This window comes from Pteropus alecto, unplaced genomic scaffold (assembly GCF_000325575.1).
Source record: "Pteropus alecto unplaced genomic scaffold, ASM32557v1 scaffold121, whole genome shotgun sequence".
Lineage (NCBI taxonomy): Eukaryota > Metazoa > Chordata > Mammalia > Chiroptera > Pteropodidae > Pteropus > Pteropus alecto.
In genome coordinates this window covers 9264566-9285569 of record NW_006434369.1, presented here as the reverse complement: position 1 = coordinate 9285569, position 21004 = coordinate 9264566, and the positions used below count along the sequence as shown (strand labels likewise).

At 33.9% G+C, this 21004-nt stretch overlaps 1 protein-coding gene across 1 annotated transcript in view; it reads left to right on the top strand.

Annotated features, from left to right (window-relative positions):
- The window catches only part of HIVEP1 (human immunodeficiency virus type I enhancer binding protein 1), a 128116-nt gene that overhangs the window by 105398 nt on the left and 1714 nt on the right, over positions 1 to 21004 (top strand). The window contains 2 exon segments of the mRNA XM_025044916.1: positions 18862 to 19373; positions 20957 to 21004. The exon segment at positions 20957 to 21004 is cut by the window's right edge and continues 16 nt beyond it. Of these exon segments, the coding sequence (XP_024900684.1) occupies positions 18862 to 19373; positions 20957 to 21004 (560 nt within the window).

The following is a 21004-nucleotide window of genomic DNA, read 5'->3' as shown; positions in this document are numbered from 1 at the left end:
TATGCAAACTTGGCTCCCAGTCTTCACTGATCAAAGTCTTACTTTCCCTAAGATCCAGCTCAACTCCACCGCCATCATGAAGCCTTCTCTGATTTTTCCTTCTCACACTACTTGTGGGAAGCAATTTTTCCCTTTTCTGAACTCTATTTTAGAGTGTCATCTCTAAAAGTATTGGGTCTCTTTCTACCTTATTTTGGGACTATTCACATGCTTACCTTACCTCCCTACTGAGGTTCTTAAGCATATTACGAGCCGAATTGATGACTGAATAATATTTGCTTCACCCATAGCCATTAGCACTGTGCCTTGCATAAAGCAGCTGCTCTGGAAGTATTTGTGGAATAAGAAATTTGCTTTCCTCCCCAAAATGTTTATTTTGAAAAAGTTAACTGGTTGTTTTCTTAACAACATCAACTCAACAACAAACATAAGTATTTATCTCTAACCAATTTTGAGGAATAGTAAACCTGTTCATCTGTTCTGACTAATTAGAGAATAGAATTACTCCTTTTTTTATAGTTAGATCTTTTTTTAAAACCCCAGAATTTATCAACAAAAAAGTTAGTCTAAAGGAAAAAGTTGTCCTACTGCTTTTTTGAAAAACGTCCTACATTAAACATTTACCTACTTGCTTTGTTTCACTTAATACGTATTAGTTTAATGTAGAGAAAATTTCCAAAGAGAAAATGGTAAGGACATCATTGAAAATAGAGGTAAAAAATCAGATGCGTCTAATTCCATCTGACAAACAGCAACACAGTAAATGAATCAGCCTGAATTTATTTCTAAATATGCTAGAGAAATGACTCACATCTCAAATGGTACAGTTGATATGATTTATTTTTGTAAGCACACGAAGGGACTGCCTTTAACCCTTTTTGAGGGAGAATAAACTGATGTACTCTTAATAGAAGGAAAAGATAGTCATAACAAATTTAGGACAGTAAGGAACTTTTTAATGTTTTATACACAATTTGATATATATTGAAGATGATATTAGGATTTGAAAGCACATACACTATTAACATATGTAACATTTTTGTTCTAGGAATCTTTATTAAAAAGATGATTTTTTTTTCTAGTTCTGGTGAGATATAACAGACATAACATACATCACTGTATAAGTTTAAGGTGTACAGCACAATGCTATAACACATATATTATGAAATGATTGCCGCAGTAAGTTAGGTAGCATCCATTATCTCATATAAATACAATAAAAAGAGAAAGCAAAAAAAGAAAGAAAAATTTTTCTCTCGTGATGAGAACTTCTCGTATTTACTCTCTTAACTTTCACACATACGTACAGTGGTAGTAACTGTAGTTACCACACTGCACATCACACCCCTGGTACTTATTTATCTTGTAACCGGAGCTTTGTGCCTTTTGTCCACCTTCCTCCAGTTCCTTCTCCCTTCATGCCCTGCCTCTGGTAACCACAAATCGGATGTCTTTCTATGGGTCTTTTTGTTTTGTTTTGTTTTTTTTGATTCCACATATAAAAGCTGATTTTTTAATTGCTAGGAATTTAATTCTTTGTCATTGTCTTCATTTAAAGACACTTACACATTTAATAAAATTAATTTTTCTGCAATTCACTTATAATATAAACAGTTCATCCAATTTATTTTCTGCTTTTAGTAATCATGCAATAAATTAACCACCCTAACTATTTAAATGAAAAAAATCATTCTATTTATTTGCTTTATTGCTGTTGTATTGAGCAATTCAGAAGTAAAAAGCTAGGAAAAATTAGTGGCCGTTTCACTAAGTATATTTATTACCTACAGACTAGAAAAGGCAGAAAATAGAGGTTACAGTATGAAATACTGATGTCTGAAAAATGTGTAAGTATAAAAGGTGTTATTATGATCATATCTACTCTTATATGTTTTACTTCAAGAAGAGAAATTGTATAAAAAAATTAATGTCTGTAGATTCTTCTAACTTGTTAAGGAAAGGTAGTACTTGTATACTAAATTTGCCTAGGAGAATTAATTATGGTTTTCGTTAATTATCATGCATTGTTTAGATCAGCTGGCTGGCTGACGCACTTACATATCTATTCATTCATTTTAATATTTCTTGTCTCGTTCCAGAAGCACTTGATGCAAATCTTTGATTCTAACTCAAACTTTATAGCCTAATTCTCTATTCAGATTAGATCTTCTGATAAAACTAGGTAGTTTTACCTGTTTTTCTGTTTAATTTTTTAAACTACTGTATTTATGGATAGTGTACTTGAACTTGTTTCACTTTTTCGAATAGTGAATTAGCATTAGCTAAGTACAACGTCATACTAGAGGCCTACTTACTCCTTATTAATACACCAACAATATATTCCTCTACTTTTGCTTTATTATAGGCTTGGAATGTAGGTATAAATATAGTAAATATTTGTTGTTTTAAACAGATTGTCTTGTTTTCCTTTTCTGCTTTTGTTCTTTTAAAAAAATATTTTGAGATTTTCTTTAAATACAAAAAGATTACAAAGAATTGTATTATCCGCACTCATGTATTCACACCAGAATTGCTGATTATAAATACTTTCTCACATCTGTTTCAAGTCTTTTTCATAAATTCTTGAAAAAACTTGAAAAAACAAACTGAGTAAGGCATTACATATTAGGCGCAGCTTTCCTTACTCGCCATTGCCAGTCCTTCCCACCCCAGGCAAACACTAACTGCATTTAAGGGTTTTCCTTTCAGTTCATTTAATGAGCATGTATATATCTATAAATAGTATGTGGTTTTGTTTATTTTATTCTTAGATTTGCGTCAACAGTACCACCTCATATATAGATACATAGAAAATTAGTTTTGCTTTATAGTTTTAAATTTTTCTCCAGAGGAGACTTTTCATTTCTGCACATCCTTAACCATACCTAATACCGTAAGAATCTAAATTTTGGGCCAGTTTTATGGATGATAGTCTGCTGCCTTTATGTGTGTTTTCTTGATTACTATCCCACGGTTGGATCTTATTCTTTAAAAAGAAGTTTCATGCCAGCAAATTGATGGTAGAGATGCGATTTTGCTTAGCAATTTTTCAGACTTCTGTATGTAAGGGGACAGTGCCCAGAAGCCTGTAACATGATGCTTTGTGCCTGGAGGGTATACTCTTTTCTGGTCTAAGAATATACTGGCTATTCTTTAGTCTCCTTGGCTGGCTTCTTCCTCATCTCCCTAGCCTCTAAATGTAGTTCCCCATGGCTGTGATCTCTAATGTCTTTTCTGTCTATATTCATATAGTCTAATGACTTTAAGTACCGTATATATCCATCTGCCTACTCACCATCACCACTTAGATGTCTGATGGGCATTTCAAGTTTGACATTGTCCAAACTCCTGATTTACTTCTTGCCTCTAAGAAGCACCTTCCCCTATAGTCCTCTCTCATCCTTCCAGCTGCTAGACCAGAAATCTTGAAGTCATCCTTGATATCCGCATTTTGCCTCCAGTCCACCAGATTACATTTCTGCTTTTCCTTCAAAATGTGTTCAGAATCCAACCGCTTTTAACTACCCTTTGCCACTCAACCCTGGTCAAAGCTACTATCATCTTTACTAAATTGCTTGTAGTAGCCCCTGACTGGTCTCTGTGGTTCAACCCCTATGTTTTAACATAGCCACCAAAGTGATTTTTAAAAAATTATGTCATTACTTTGCTTAAAACCCTCGAGTGGTTTCCTGTCTCCTTCAGAGCAGTGATCCACTGTGCCCTCTGAGCTCTCCAGTCCCACTCACCCTTCCTCACCACCATCTCTCTGCCTCCCTTGCTCACTCAACTGCAGCCATACTGATCTCCTTGCTCTTTATTGAACACACTCAACAGGCTCCTGCCTTGCCTTTGCACTTGTTTGCTGTCTTTGAAATGCCCTCTACCAGATATTGCAAGACTTATCCCATCATCTCCTCATTGCTCTTCTTAACTCAGATGTCTCCCTACCAGTGAGGACTTCTTGAACCTATTTAAAAAAAAGAAAAAAAAGAGCACCTCACTCTCTACTGCCAGCATTACTTATGTTCCCTATCCTGTTATTTTTCCTTATGGCACTTATTGCCACCAGATGTGAGGACAGGGATTTTATTGTGTTTACTGTTGTATGTCCAGTGCCTTAGGATTGTGCCTAGCAAGTAGTAGGTAGTAGTAAATACTTATTGATTGAGTAGATGACTGGGAACAAATGACTTATAATCTGTCTGGAAATCATTCAAGATTATTTTTTGATTTTGACATATTAGTTATCCATATAATTCCTTTACTAAAGTCAAATGGTAGCTATAATATAGTATTTAATGCCTTTACCCAAAAGTAGTGTTTATATGATATGGCCATGGTTGATATGGGTATGGTTAAAGTGATGAAGGCATTTGTTTAGTAATTTCTTTTTTGGTCATTGGCTCAGAAGACTAGAATATAATTTATCTGACTATTTCATTTTTGCATCTCGGTAATGATCTCTCCAGATTCATAAAAATCTATTTTTTTTTTCCCCAATGATTTCAGAGAAGAAATGTTTATTGTCTTTTAGATTTCTCTTATTTATTTTTTTTAGCACTTCAGGGCATAGTCATTACCCCCAGGAGCTCTTTGCCCATGGCTGTGAAGTTAGAGTGCACTCAGACTTGGCAGGGTTCACTTCCCAAGGCTGGGGTCATGGAAAGAGTAGTAATGGACTAGCTGGTTTTCAGAGGGACAACCAAATGTATCCCAGAAGAAAGGGAAGAGATTCACTTACTCTTATATTGCTTTATTTCAAAAGATGTTGATGGAGGAGTTAGGTACGGAAAGGCAGGCATTCTGGACTGAAGGAGTTGTTTGAGCAGAAGTCCGGAGATTGGGCAAGAGGAATGGGGCATTAAAGGTGTGAATGGGGTAGAATTAGAGAGTTGGACAGGGTGTACTGTGGGAAAGGGAGTGGTGAACAGGTCATACTATGCTAGGGAATTTTAGCATGGGAAGCAGTCATTCTAGGTTTAAACTATGATCACTTATTCTTAGATATAATCATTCTCTGCCGTGAAAGTTTTTACCAATTTCTTGATGTTGGGTGCTTGAAAACCATTATCTCTTAGATATTTTTCTAGCATTTGTATTGTAAACATTCAGTGATATAGTGTTCTTTTTATTAAGAAACTCTGATTTTTTTTTTTTTTGTATCATTTAAAGCCATTGCCTCTTTAGGCCCATATATTTCTGATTTTTAATCCAGATTATTTTCTAAAATGTTCTTGAAACAAGGAAACAAAAGGTAATAGGGTTTTAAACCTGTGATCCTGGAATCTCATTGCTGAGAGTTTTGTTTTTCCCTGCTTCTGTTTTATTTTGTAGTGAGAATTTAGACAGTAATGACTAAAAGGTGCATGATTTCATTAAGTAGATAATTTCACTCAGCAACAACAATAATGAATAATATCATAGAACAAAAATCTTTTTTCTGGAGGGGTGTTTTTATTAAAAAGTACCTCAGTGCTTCAACATCCCTCATTCTCCACAAGATAGAGTTTATAAGTTAGGTAGAAAGTCTGGTATGGTTTTTCCTTTGTGACATCCAGTTTTGTATGTATATGTATAAATGTATAATGAATAATTTAGACATCTTACTCTTCATATATTATATTTCCCCTGGAATTAATTGCTGCTCTGGCCCAGCATCAATATGGTATAGAATTTTCTTCATAGAATAGAGTATCATAAGAGATAGGACTTGATTTATTTCTACTTCAATGTTTCTGTATATATTTTAAAATTTTGCTTTTATCAATTTCATAAGAATGTTATAAGTATCAGCAGCATGTGTGACGTGTTTAATTTAGATATAAATCACAGATGAAGTGCTGATTTAAAAAATTAGAAAGGAAAATAAATATTTTCAAATACTATAGTTTTAAGTTTTGAAATGTACATCTACTGGTAGAACAAAGCTCTGGGGTTTAGAGGCTGGTCAGTTTCCCCACTTCCCTGATCACACAGGGCAAGCTCCCTACTTTAGCAATCAGACTCATAGCAGTAGTTCTGAGACCAGCTGCCACATGAGATCCTCTACCCATATTGAGATTCCTGCCTGACAGTGTATTCTCCATTTTCCTGGCCCAATAAATGAAAATTAGTGATAAAATTGCACTGTGCAATGTAGGGTCTTTTCACACATCCCCTCCATTGTGGTGAACAGTTTTATGAAATGCTTTTGTGGGATCCTGGGGTCATGATATTATTTCTCATATTCTTAATCTAATGTAAATCTGATATTAAGCCTGCTGCACAGTACACTCCTAGAAGCCACACTGGGATTCCATTTGTTTCATGTCTACAATAAACATTCAGAAAAATGATGAGATGCCACAGCAGTTATCACAGTTTGTTTTCTTACCTTCATTCCAAAAAGTAGTGATTACAGTGGCTTTTCAGATGCCTTTCATTATACCTCCACAGTTGCACTTATCAAGGGTCATTTGGTCTGGCTGTATGAAAAGTTAATGTCTGAAATAACAGAAAACGCTATCAGCTGAGTATCCTTTATCACCTAGGTTTTCCTGAACACTATTGAAATTTGTCCTTTAATTATGCTAATAGGTTACAGATGCCAACTAAATAATAAAAGAAAAATGAGTAGCCAGATTTAGGAGCCACATGTCCTTTAGGAAACCAGTATTATAAAACATCAAGTCTTTGAACAGTGTGAAAATTTGCGATGTCTTCTAGAAAATAGTGAATAAAATTCCTAATTAGTTTTGATAGCCACACTTCATATTTTATATTAAAAATGTGGTAATTATTTCACTAGTGGAGTCTTTCAGTACCTTAAAAAGAACTGTTAGATTCGGCACACTTTTATGAAAGTCACATATACCTAATCAGTGCTAACAGGATATGCAAGAACTTGCTACATATATTTAAATCTTGATTATCTCACACATCTGGGAAATGGGGTAAATCTTTTTAAAGAAAAAAAAACTACCACGGTGTTATTTGAGACAGGATTTTAATCTAGCCCCTGCCAAACTTTGCAGAACAGCACCCAGAAACCTAAGAATAGTGTTTTTAGGTTTACCGGACACATTTGGGGATTTGATCATTTAATCGCTCTTTTCTGTAGCACATGGTCACCAAAAAATACCATCTCTGAGCTTTCATTCCTTCAACAAAAATTGATTAAATATTCGCTAAAAACCAGAGAGTATTGCTACAAAGTATCCCACCATAATATTTCTTTCATAAAGATCATTACCATTTGGTAATGTCTTGGTCAGCTTATGGCTTTCTGGGAAAAGTCCAAGTCTTTTTATGCTGTTTGTTTTTAGTTATTACTTTGCGTCTGCCTTTTTTCATTTGTTTTCAGTGAAGTTTTACTCCTGGTTTATTTCTATTTCACATAAGTAGTTCTTTTCCTGGCATTATCTTCAGTCTTTTTTTGAGGATCCTAAACCCATTCTCTACTGTGCCAACCACATAATACCTAGACTGTCATTCATCGGCATGATGTGCATGTTCTCTGGCTAATAAAGAGTGCTATTAAAGGTGCTACCCTTAGCAACAGTGGGCTGTATGGTTACCTGTTTTTCCCGTTAGCAGATGAATTCCTGTTCTAATTTTCAAATGGATCAAATTTAGAGATGTTGGGAAACATTTATTTTGAATTAAGCAGAGGAAATTAAAACTCGGACATTTAGCATTTTAGGGAAGTTTCCATTTAGTTCAAAACTAGCAACTTAAGCTGTAATTATAGTATGTGCTCATGAAGTCCCTCCAACTCAGCCGCACATGGTCTGTATTTTTGCCATGCAAAATTATATAGTCTTAGGAATTTTGTCCTGGGTTCTTGGGGTATTAGTGAATACTTTTTCACCTTTTGTATCAAAAATCTTGCTGCTGGCTATTTGCTTTTCATGCCTTGATCCAAAGAATGTTTTTGTCAACAGAATGCTGGACTTCAATGCTAGGAATGTTAATACATGCCCTCAACTGCCAGACTGGAAGAACCATTCAACATGGCAAAGTATAACTAGAAACATTCTTGTTAGAGTTTAAGTATTTAGGATAATGTATGTAAGATGATGTTATAAACCTGTATTACACTGACCTTTAAAAATAATTTAAATGATTTTTATAAAAATACTAACAAAACCTTTTTTCTAAATAAAACCTGTAGAATATATTTTTGTCACTGAGATTTGTATAGAAAACTACATTATTCCTTTTAAGAAAAATTTCCATGCACGTTATGAAATGACACTAGGCCTTAGAATTTATATTTAAAATAAAGTATTAATATCATTAATGAGTGACACAGATAGTCTTGATAGTCTTGTGGTTTATTTCCTTAAGTTAACAAACATTAAACTCTGGCACATCATGTTGTTAATGATGTTTTCATCATAAAAAAACAAAAACAAAAACAAAAACTCATTACTGCAGCAGTTGCCTGCTTTAAAAAATTTTTCCCTTCAGGTTGCTGCTGCTGTGTGTCACGATTTCAAAGTAATATTTTTAAATATATGAGAAAACAAAAACAGACAAACTACAACAACAAAAGAATGTTGATGCAGGAGGTCCTGGTGTGTGGTGGTGTCCTCTCAGAGGAGCCTGTCTTTAGGGGATTCCCTTGTGCTGTCTTTGTGCATCCAGCTCTTCCAGCAGGTGTCACTGTCTGGCAGCAGTGGGAAGGCAGTTTGCAGTTCATCCAACTGACCTTAAAAAGATGCTTTTGGAATACATCTTTAGGGAAGTTGTTTCACATAAGTTTATTGAAACGTACTCTTGAAAAACAGTATTGCTGCATTGCATACCTCATTTTTCGCCTCATGAATTTAAATTCACAGAAAACAAAGGAATTAATTTTGCACATATATAAAATTTTACCGAGTGTTGGAAAAAAATATTTATAATGAGTGGAGACTGCGTCTAGCAGATTGTAAATTAAATAGACCTTTTAAGAGCCATTTGTTTATGAATTTGTTAAGCAAGTATATAGGTTCCTTATGTCTGTTCTAGAGTGCCTAGAGGATGCGTAAGGGCAAGCCACAGCTTTACCCTCCTGCAGTATTACAGTCTATATTGTACAAGCCAAGGAAATAACAATTGTAATATAACAATGAAAAGTCAGTATATCTTATTGGACTAATGACAGGATCCTAAATGTATAAAAAAAATGTTCCAAATTCTGGCTTTGATGCCTTCCAGCTCTGTATGTTTCTTAACTTTCTTGTGTAAGGTGAGTTTGATTTCATCTCTATCATGGGGTGGTTGTTAGGTTTAAACACAAAATAGAGTATAAATGATGGCAAACTTTTTCTATAAAGGACCGGATTATAAGTATTTTAGGCTTTGTGGGCCACATAGTCTCTGTTGTAATCACCAAACTTTGTGGCTGTGGTGCAAGAGAGGCCGTAGGCCGCATGTAAACTAATGAGCATGGCTATGTTCCAATAAAACTATTTACAAGAATAGTGGGTGAGCCACACGTGTCCAGCAGCTGTAATTTGCCAACTCCTGATATTATAGGTACTCAGAGGTACTTAGTATACTACACTATAGTAGTTATTGTGTTAAATAACATGCAGTAGTAAAATAAGCAATATCACAGAGTCATAAATTTAAGTTTTTGGAGTAGTTATTGAGTCTTTTTTCTTACCTTTACTGTATTATGATCATCAACAGGCTGCTTTTCCTTTCTGGGTCTTCTATCAGCACTTCTAATTCAGTGTAATGATCTTTGGGTCAGAGGTAGAGGTTCAGGGGAAAGCAAGGTAATATGAAAGGACTTTTATTAGCATAAATCCAGAGAGCAAGTTGTTTGGGGTTTGTTTTGATGCTATGGATATTTTAAAAAATACCATTGTCTTCTGTTCATTTAAGCTATCCATTTTATCTTTTTTCTGTCACCCCAGAATATCAGTTTGTATATAATGATCCAAAATTCATTTGCAGGTTTCCAGATAATGCATGCAGAGAGAAAAACATTATTCTCTATTTACCTAAGCAAAGTAAAATTATAGAAAGGAATCCAGTGCTTCTTAAGGCCTCTCCAGGCTGTAGGCATGTGGCTCAGTTCAGAGAGAAAGTAAGTCCAGGGAAGCCACCCTGTAGTCTTCCCATCCATAATACCACCAGCCCTGGTCTGAAACTTGGTATGATCAAGGGAAAATCAGATTAAAATGAAGCCAAAGAATTTTACTTCCTTCCCCATTAAAAAAAATCCTTCTCATAAATTACACTGGAAATTTATACGCACACACATACACACAGCAGATCCTCACATAACATTGTTAGAACGTTGATAAACTTAGATTCTTGTTTATATCAATTAATGTATGATGAAATTGGTTTTATGTCATTTTGCTTAAAGTTGCGAAACATATTGATGACGTTGAAGACTTACTGTGTACATATTATATGTATATTTGATTTATATATATATATAAAATTTAAAAGATTTATAATTCTTAATTGTCTATAGCGACTATAATATACAGTGTATTTCCTGTGAAATTTAAAAAGTTCAGTTATTTACATTCTTGGGGATTGTACTTTATGTGTTTTATTTGTAATCAATTATATGAAGCTTTTAATGTCTGTACCTATAAACATTCAGCTCATGCATATTTATAAGCTAGCTTATTGACTGTAATTCATTGTTGACCTTTTTTCAGATCGTTCTGCTGTTATACTTTTTAAATATGGCATTTAAATGTGGAATGTTTAGCACAGACTGAGAAGACAGGCAAACCATGGTTTGAATCTTGGCTCGACACTTTGAAATAATTAACTGCATTTTTCACTTTTTAAATCATTGTCTGAGAAAAGGTCAGGTTCTTAATTGGTCTTTGTTTTAGTTATGATCAAATAGTATTGGTCTGTATGTAGTGCTAAACCAGGTTCTCTTAGAGTCTAGATGGCTAGAAGTAAAGCCATTTAGTCATTATATATATGTACTATTGGATGATAAAAACAAAAGTAGGTAAAAGATAACAGATAAGAACAGAATTTTAAGTGGTAAAAAAATTTAAACATGTGTTAGGGTATATTTTGGAGAAATTTCCTGTGCTTTTAAATTGACCAATGGAAGTGTTGGAATTGGTTTCAAGAATTAATAGTTTCCTAGTAAACAGGAAAGAAAAATATTGCTTATCAGAAAGAGAAATGTTGATGAATATAAGAACAGGGATAGATATTGTGCAAGATTTCTGAATGAAATGGCATATTCGTGTCAGTAGAGTAAAATATAGACCCTGGAGAATTGGCAAATAGTTTTTCTTTTAATGCTATTTTTAAAAGATTATTTTAGTCTTACAGAAAAGTTACAAAACTAGTATAGAGAATTCCTTTATACCCTTCACCCAGCTTCCCCTTTTGTTAGCATCTTACATAACTATAGAATATTTGTTAACACTAAGAAATTAACCTCAACTCAGTATTACTAACTAAAGTACAGAATTTACTTGGATTTCTCTCATTTTTCTGCTGATGTACTTTTTCCGTCCCAGGATCTCATTTCAATATCCTACATTGCACTTAGTTGTCATGGTTCCTTAGGCTCCTCCAGTGTGTTCCTCAGTCTTTCTTGTCTTTTGTGACCTTGACATTTTTAGAGAATGCTGATCAGTTATTTTGTAGAATACTCTCCAACTTGAGATTTTCTGATATATGTTCATGATTGAGTTGAGGTTGTGATCATTAAGAAAGTGTCATAGGGTGATGTGGTTTTCTTAGCACATCATAGAAGGAGGTCTATTATGTCAATATTTATTATTGGTCATATTAACCTTCATTACTTGCTAAGGCGATGTCTGTCAGGACATTACTGTAAATTTAATGTTGCTTTTATGAATATTAAATATTAGTGAGGGATACTTTGAGACTATGCAGATATCCTGTTTATACATCAATGGATCTTGCCTATGGTAAGTATTACCGTGGTGGTCTAATTTATTAATTTTTTAGTAATGTTCTAATTTTTTAGTAAGGAAAAGTTATTTCTCCATTTATGCATTCTTCCATTTATTCATTTATATCAGTATGGACTTAAGGATGTATATTTTATCCTTTGCGTTATAATCCAGAACTGTTCATTATTTATTAAGTAGCTCAAATTCTCATTGGCCATTGAGTGTTCTTTGAGGTCTGTTCCTGTGCCCTTTTGACATGGCCCCATCTTTTTTTAAGCTGCCATATATAAATGAGAACATGAGTTCATATTGACAGTTTCAATTCCAGGTCAGCAACACAAGGTTTATCCTAGCCGTCTCCATTTTCTTCTTTTTCTTACACCCACAATGAGAAACCTGAATCTCATCTATAGTGCGTGTACATACTTGTTCAACTCTAGTGTACCAATAAACTAGTTTCAGAAATCTTAACCAACCTGTGAAAAACAGATTTACAATTACAGTACAGTGTTTGTGTGTAGTTAATTTTGTCTTTAGTCTTCACAATATCTAGCCCAAGCCCTCTTTAAGGATATCAAGGTCGAGACCTTTCTTCCTGTCCCCTTTAGTATAATTATGTGGTTCATTTGTACTTCAGTCATCTTTCTCAGCTTGAATTTCATTCTTGATTTCCCCCACATCCTCACTGATTATGTTTTATTAAAAACAGTAGAATTTATTTTGCGGTCTGTAGTTCTGCTTTGCATGGACCTGTGGGGGGTGGACATACAAATATATAGAATTGTATGTCCACCCCCCACAGGTCCATGCAAAGCAGTTCCTTCACCCCCAAAATTCCCCTGTGCCACTCCTTTATAGGAAATTGCTCCCCCACCCCATAACCCCTAACAACCACTGATCTCTTTTTCGTCCCATCATTTTGCATCTTCCAGAATGTCATGTGAAAGGAATCATACAATAAGTAGCTTTTGGAAGTCTGGCTTCTTTCACTTAGCAAAATGCATGTAAGATTCATCCATGTTATTGTGTGAGTCAGTGGTTTATTTCCTTCCTTTATTGCTGAGTAGCATTCTATTGTATTGATGTCCTGGAATTTGTTATGCACTGAGCAGTTAAAAGACACCTGGGTTGCTTCTGATTTTCGGCAGTTATGAATAAAATTGTTATATACATTCATGTACAGGTTATGTGAATGTAAGTTTCTGTTTCTCCAGAGTTTGATACTAGGAATGGAATCTCTGGGTTATATGGTTGCTGTACTTTAGTTTTATAAAAAACTGTCAAACTGTTTTCCAAAGTGACTATACCATTTTACATTTCCATCAGTAATGTATGAGGGTCCAGTTGTTCTACAACCTCACCAGCACATTAAAAAAAAAATACTTTAGTAGGTATGTAGTGGTATTTCATTGTGGTTTTAATATTCATTTCCCTCTTGATTGATGATGTTGAGCATCTTTTCATGTGCTGTTTGCCTTCCACGTGGCTTCTTCAGTGAAATGTCTATTCAGAAATTTTGCCCATTTTTAAAAATGAGTTGTTTGTTGCTTATTGTTGAATTTTGATTTTTTTTTTTTTTTAATACTGTGGGTAATCTCTTTGTCAGAAATGTGCTTTGCAGATGTTTATTCCCAGTCTGTGGCTTGTCTTATTGTTCTCTTGCAGTGTCTTCCTCAGAGCAAATAAATAAATGATAATGTTAATAAATCCCAGTTTATCAGTTTTTGTTGTATTGATTGTGCTTTTGGTGTCATATGTAAGAAATCTTTGTCTATATTGAATCACATAGATTTCTACAATTTTCTATGACAAGTTATATAGTTTTATATATTACATTTAGGTCTATAATCTATTTTGAGTTTTTGTATTAGGTATAAGGTTTGTATCAAATATGTTCATTTTTTGGTATGTGGATGTCCATTTGTTTTATCACCATTTGCTAGAAAGATTATTCTTCATGGAATTTCCTTTGTCAATATTTAGCTTACTATGTCTATGCATTTTTTTCTGTCTGGACTGTCTTCTGATCTATTGCTCCTATATGTCTATCCTTTTTCTAATACCATATTGTCTTTAGTGTGAGTCCTCTAACTTTTTTCCTTTTTCAAAATTGTGTTGGCTATTCTAGTTTCTTTTCTTTTCCATAGAAATTTTAGAATCAGATTGTTGATATCAGGAAAGTGCTCGTGAGTTGGTTTTTTTGTTTTTGTTTTTGTTTTTGTTTTTTTTTTTTACGGAATTGCATTGCATTTATATTTCAAATTGGGGAGAAATCCTGTTGTAACAATATTGAGGCTTCCAATCTGTGAATATGGTATGTCTATTTGATTTTTTTAACCAGTGTTTTGTAATTTTCAGCATACTGATCCTGCATATTTTTTAAATTTATACCTAAATATTTACTCTTTTTGTTCTATTATAAATAGTATTATAGTTTTAATTTTGAATTCCAGTTCATTGGTAGAGCATAGAATTTTTCATATATTTTCTTATCCTTTTATTGTTTGTAGATTCTGTAGTGATATATCCCCTTTCTTGCCTAATGTTGGTAATTTTATCTTTTTTTTTCTTGGCCGGTATTACTAGAGGTCTTTCAGTTTTACTGATTTTTTTTTCAAAGATCCAGATTTTGGTTTTATTGACTTTCTCTATTTTTCTTTTGTCAATTTTATTATTTCTGGTTTCATCTTTATTATTTCTTTCCCTCTTATCATTTTGGGTTTAGTTTTTTTTTTTCTAATTTTTAAAAATGAGAGCTTAGGTTATTTATTTGATACATTATTTTCTAATAAAAACATTTAATACAATAAAATTTCCACTAACTACTGCTTTAGCTGTATCCCACCAGTTTTGAATATTTTAATTTTCATCCAGCTCAAAATATTTCTAACTTTTTTTGAGATTTTTCTCTTTTACCCATGGATTATTTAGAAATGTGTTATTTAATTCTGAACTATTGGGGAATTTTTCAGATATCTTCTAATTATTGATTTCTAGTTTAATTCTGTTTTCATCCGAAAACATACTCAATTTGATTTCTATCCATTTAAAAATAATTGAGGTTTGTTTTGTAGCTCAGAATATGATAAAAATTGGTGAATGTTTCATGTGCACATATAACGAAAGTATATTCTGATGGTGGGTGAAACTTTCTATGAATGTCAGTTAGGTCTAGTTCATTAATAGTGTTTTCCAGATTTTTTATGTTCTTACTGATTTTCTAAATTCTTATTTTATCAGTTATTGAGAGTGGAGTGTTGAAGTTTTCAAATATGATTGTGAATTTATTACTTTTTTTCAGTTTTAGCCTCATTTATGTTGTGCTCTGGTTGGTTGCTACATATTTAGGATTCCTATATGTTCACAGAGAATTAACCCCTTTATCATTTTGTAATGCTCCCGTTTATCTTTGATAATATTCCTGTTCTAAAGTCTAATATTACTATAATTTTTTCCAGCTATATTTTAGTTAATGATTTAAGGTATATCTTTCTCCACACTTTACTTTCAATCTATTTATGTCTTTACATATAAAATGGATTTCTTGTACACAGTATATACCTGGAATTTGCTCTTTTGTCCAGTTTGGCATCTCTCTCTTTTAATTCATGTGTTAGACTATTCCTTTTAATGTTCATGTAGTTGGATTAGAACCTACCATCTTGCCAGCTGTTTTCTATTTGTTTCATTTTTTTGTTTTCCTCTTTTTATGCCTTAATTCAGCATTTTTATGATTCTCTCTTCTCTAATTGACTTGTTTCTACCTTTTGAAAAATTTAGTTGCCTACCTTCAAATAATATACATTGCTTTACATGTAGTATAAAGACTTCGTAACACTATATTCACAATTCCTTCTTTCCATCCTTTGTGCTACTGTTGTCATATCTTCTATATTTATATTTATGCTATAAACACACAGTACATTGCTACTATTTTGCTATAAACATTCAGTTATCTTTTAGAGCAAGCAATTTAAAATTAATTTTACCTTTTTTTGTTCTGTTTCTGATTTTCTTCATTTTTTGTATAGATCCAAGTTCCCATCTGCTACCATATTCTCTCTGCCTAAAGAGATTTCCTTAACATGTATTGTCAAGGAGGTCTGCTGGCAGTGAATCCTCTGTTTTTGTTTTTCTAAGGAAGCCTATATTTCCCTTCATCTTTGAAAATTATCTTCAGTGGGGATAGAATTCTGGGTTTGACAGTTTTTTTTGTTGTCATTGTTACTGTTTTTCACTTGTAGCATTTCATTTTATTCTTTTTTGTAGTTTCCATATCTCAGCTGAAATTCCCCTTTGATAGTGAATGTTGTCCACCTTTCCCATTAGAGCTTTTAACATTTAATCATAATTATTTTAAATTCTCTGACAGTTGTAACATCTGTGTCATATTTACTGGTTCTGACTAATTTTTCTCTTCTGAGTATATTTTTTTCTTGCCTTTTTGTGTGCCTTGTAATTTTTGTTGAAACGTGAACATCTTGTACAAGACAGTACAGACTAATTAAATAGCTTTTATGCCTAGTAATGGGTGTACCTCTCCTTCTACTAGGCCTTTAGGGTGGGGTTTTTTTTCTAGTTATAGTTGGACTGAGTTTGAGAGATTTTTTTGTTACGATGGCTACCCTTAGTGCACCAGGGGCTTTAAATTCCTATAGAGATACTGTGTTTTAGTCGAGGGTGGATTATGAGAGCAGTGCCTCTTTGTTCTAGTTTTAGGCCTTTCCTTTGCACAGTGCCACACAGAGGATCCCTTTACACTTTTTTATTCTCTCTCTCTCCCAGAAGTATTTTGCTGTTACCAGTAATTTAAAACTTTTTAGCTTGATATTAGTGGGTGAAGAGGAGATAGTTTGCTGTCACTGTTCTAATTCAGCCTCAGTCTTCTATGTGTACCATGTTGTTAAGTTTCTGGGCTGTGGCCCTCTCATTCTCCTACCCCTCCTCCAGCTGTAGTGTTGGACTCAGCTGGTAATCTGCCCCTCCTCAAGGACTAGACTTGTGTTTTTTCTGCTGTCCATTCCCCTTCCTCACTGCAGTGAGTTTTCAGGGTAAGGTTTTTCTTCCACAGTAGAGAGAGGGGAGGTAGATTTAGGTTAGAATTCCTTGCCCCTTCTATATGGCTACTGCTTCTCTTCCTCCAGATCTAGACCACAGTGGACACTTAATGTGCTCTTTGGCGTGAGTTCTTAGGCGGGGTTTATGGCATAGAGCCTACAAGAGCGTGTAGCCCCAGAGGATGTACATAATCCTCCCACCCCATACTTGGCTCTAACCAGTCTGTCAGCTATTTAGCTGACTTCATGGACCAGCATCCTGTTGCATCTACTCCTAATGACACAGCTTGTTTCTTTTCTCTTCCTGTAGGCATTGTCTCTGCTTGGAGTTTGGGCTTTTTGTTTATCTGGGACTTCAGCTTTATGATGGATTTGGTAAAAGTCATAAATTTAAAGTTATGCCTCCTTTAAAAAAAAAAAGTAATAGTTTTTAAGGTAAAGCAAGTCCCACCGTAGTTAAGATTTTGCAGCAGATTTGGCCTTTAATGAAATCAGCCCCCTTTCTATGACCTAGTCTCCCCGTCATATGATTTTCTTTTTTTCATACTTTTAAAAAAAAAAAGTGTCTCAAAATATATCTGATTTGGCGCTACTTTGGCAAAGAGATATTGGAGAGATATCTTTGAGGTAGGAATTAGGACATTTACCCAGAAATCACCCATTTCATTTCCAGCACAAGCACCTGGTATGACTCAATAAATTGGTGTTATTTATTATTTTATTGCAAAATAGAACCCTTAAAACAAATAGTTTATGAAATCACATATTAAAGGAACCTAAATGCATATTTTTTGTCCTTGAATATTTTAATTATAAAAGTAACATATGCTTGAGATAAACATAAAAGTTCTAGTCTGTTCCATCCTAGAAATAATCACACTGATCCTTTGAGACTTTTCCCTAAAAACTTACTTCATAATACAGAAAAGGTAATAAAATAAATTAATACACAGACTATTTGGGAAAGCCAGGAAATATACTGATTGCCTATTTCTCTATTTACATTTATTTCTTTTCAAAAATATATGTGTAAGTTCAGAGTGTATCACAGCTAAGCTGAATGTGGTCTGATATCTTCATTTTAGCTCAGTGAAAAGAATCGGGGCAGATATTTTGCATTCTTTTTCCATTTAACGTTTTAATTTTGCAAGATTTTGAATAGATAAGGTTATGAGCCTATGAGAATTTTGAGACTATTCCCTGGACAGTCTTGAATATTCCTTGTGAGACAGTCTCACATGACATGAGGCTGATTTGAATGACTTTTGGTTAATGTTCCCTTCCTGTGAGGCATTGGTGGGATTATAGAAAACAAATGATAGGAAAATTCAGCACCTCTATAAGTAAAAAAAAAAGTAGAAGGAGATTTATATATTAGATAATAATATACTCAGAGGACAATGGAAACTTGTCTAAAATAATTTTGCTTATAAATATGAAATGTCATCAGGTTTTTTTTTTCTATTAAAATTTGTTCAGTAGGAAGGAGATAAAAAAATAGATATAGAAAAAGAATTCAGGAAAAGAATTGGCTTGGACTTTGTTAAATTTTTTTATATGGTTCGGTCTTCTTTGGGGGATTTTACAAGTATATTGTTTGAGGTCTTTATTTCTGATTTTCTTTATGTAAGACCCTTTGCCTATCTATTCTCGAGGCTTATTTCATGTTCTGCATCCTCAATAAAGCCTTTCCTGGCCATGCCACTCTCTATTAGTGCCTCATGTCTCTGATTCCTACTGAACTGACCCACTCTTCCCCATGTCATTCTACTCAACTAAATGGTAGGCTTTTTGTGGGTAGAGTTCTTGTCTTTTATATTCCTCACAGTATTGCCAAGCTTATAAAAAAAATAAACAATTGCATTTGCCCAGTTGCAAAACATTGTATAACATACCCTCTTGGTTGTTTTTATTAGATGAAAAACAAAGATTCAGTTACGAGCGGTCTGGATATGATCTTGAAGAATCTGATGGCCCAGATGAGGACGATAATGAAAATGAAGATGATGATGAGGACAGCCAGGCTGAATCAGTCCTATCAGCAGCTCCCTCTGTTACGGCCAGCCCTCAGCATCTTCCATCTAGAAGTAGCCTCCAGGACTCTGTGAGTGCTGATGAGGACATCAGGATTACCGATTGCTTTTCCGGGGTACACACAGACCCAATGGACGTTCTGCCTAGAGCATTGCCCACCAAGATGACGGTACTTAGCACGATGCAGTCAGACTACAGCAAGAAGACAGAGTTGCCACTGAGGACCCGGCAGCATGCTGTGAAAGACGAAGAAGATACAGCTGCTCCTGTAGACTCTTCTAGGTCACCTGAAGTTGTACGTAGATCTCCATGTCATCAAATGTCTGTAGACTTCCCTGAATCAGAAGAAATTCTGAGACAATCTGTGGTTGGAAAGGCTATTGCTTTAACACAGGTAAATGGTTGTTTTCCTATTTTTCAAACCTATTAAATATGGGGCACCTAATGGTTTAAGAAAATAATGTGCTTAAATTATTCATTCATGCATGGCTAAATCAATTTGTTTAAGCTTTTTGTTTTGTTTTAAAGGCTAAGGATATTTATTTCCCTTAAATTCTTTTTAGGTATTTTAATCAGAGTTCACATATTGTATTATAAATCTGTGAAAGAACCAAATGAATCTTTTGAAATAAACTCATTTTTTATTTGCTATTTTTTTAACATCTTGAAATTAAAAAAACATGTATGTGCCTATTGAGAACATGACTCTCAGACATATTCATCCCATGGCTACTCTAAATTGTTTTTCCACTGGCATTGATATGATAGATTTACACTAGATTATCCAAAAATTTTGCGCTTTGTCCCTGTTAGCAAAACAGCTACCAGTTTCTATGGCAAAGTAAGTATGACCAAAAAAATATGTCAAGTAGTTCACTTTACTTGAATGATCAAATTGCTGTGGCAGCTTGGGAAAGCTTCCTGCCCTAAGAACTAGCTGAGGGCCAGACACACGCCTCCAGAAAGTCACCCTGAGGGTGCTGCTATGAATGATACCCTGCTTTTACACTTGGCGGCTGGTGAGAAACATGTAAGTGTGTTAGGAATACATTCTTCTCTCATTGACAGTTCTAGTAGATATTAACAATTGCACTAGGATTTATTCCTAAATGTGGCAGATTTATTTTGGTTTATTAGGTAACACTGGAGAAAATTTAAAAGGCTGAAAGCTTGAAGTTTTATAGGCTACCCTAAATTAATATAATTTAATCTTTAAATTATTTTAATATTTACATTAGCATATAAATTAATGTCGCTCTATAATACAGACATCAAGATAAAGCTAATATATAGATAATGACCTTAAAGTGGAAGAAAGGATAGGCAAGATTTATTCCTTCTAATGACATTTCTTTACTTTCATATTGGTCACTAGTACTTTAAGCTTCTCTATCCCCAAATTTCTCATATACCTGCCAGTACATGGAAATCTGGTTTTTAGTAGACCTTTCACAAACTTACGTATGAATGACCATACAAATGAACAACTATAGATCTTTTTATTAATAACAACTCTATTTCATAAATGAGTAGTTCTCCAGTTAATTTTTCCCTGAGTTGATAATCGTAGCCAACTAATACTTCAATTTCTTAAAGACTTCTAATGTCTAAAATAGGATGGAACTAGTGATGCCAGCAGTAGTAATGACAACAACAGCTGAATATAATTATGGCCACCTCTAAGAGTTAATTTTAGTATAAGTGAGATGATATCTAGGAAATTTGAAAAATGCAGAGTACTATGCAAAATGTGTTTTATTTGTACAAGAAAATAAAGAGTAAAAGTGCAATAGAGGTTTTTTCCATTGGAAATTTATTTTTAAAATGAAAATAGAATTTTTAGCAAGCCTATAATTTTATAAAATACAATTATGCATATTTTCAGCTCACTAGAAATACATTTTATGCTAGCATTTTAGCTCAGTGACTAAGTAAAAAAGCTGTGCTCTGAAAGGATTCTTCTCTCCTGTCTTTTAGAACACATCTTCTGTACGGCTCCCTCCTCCTGCAACGGAGCGCAACCCT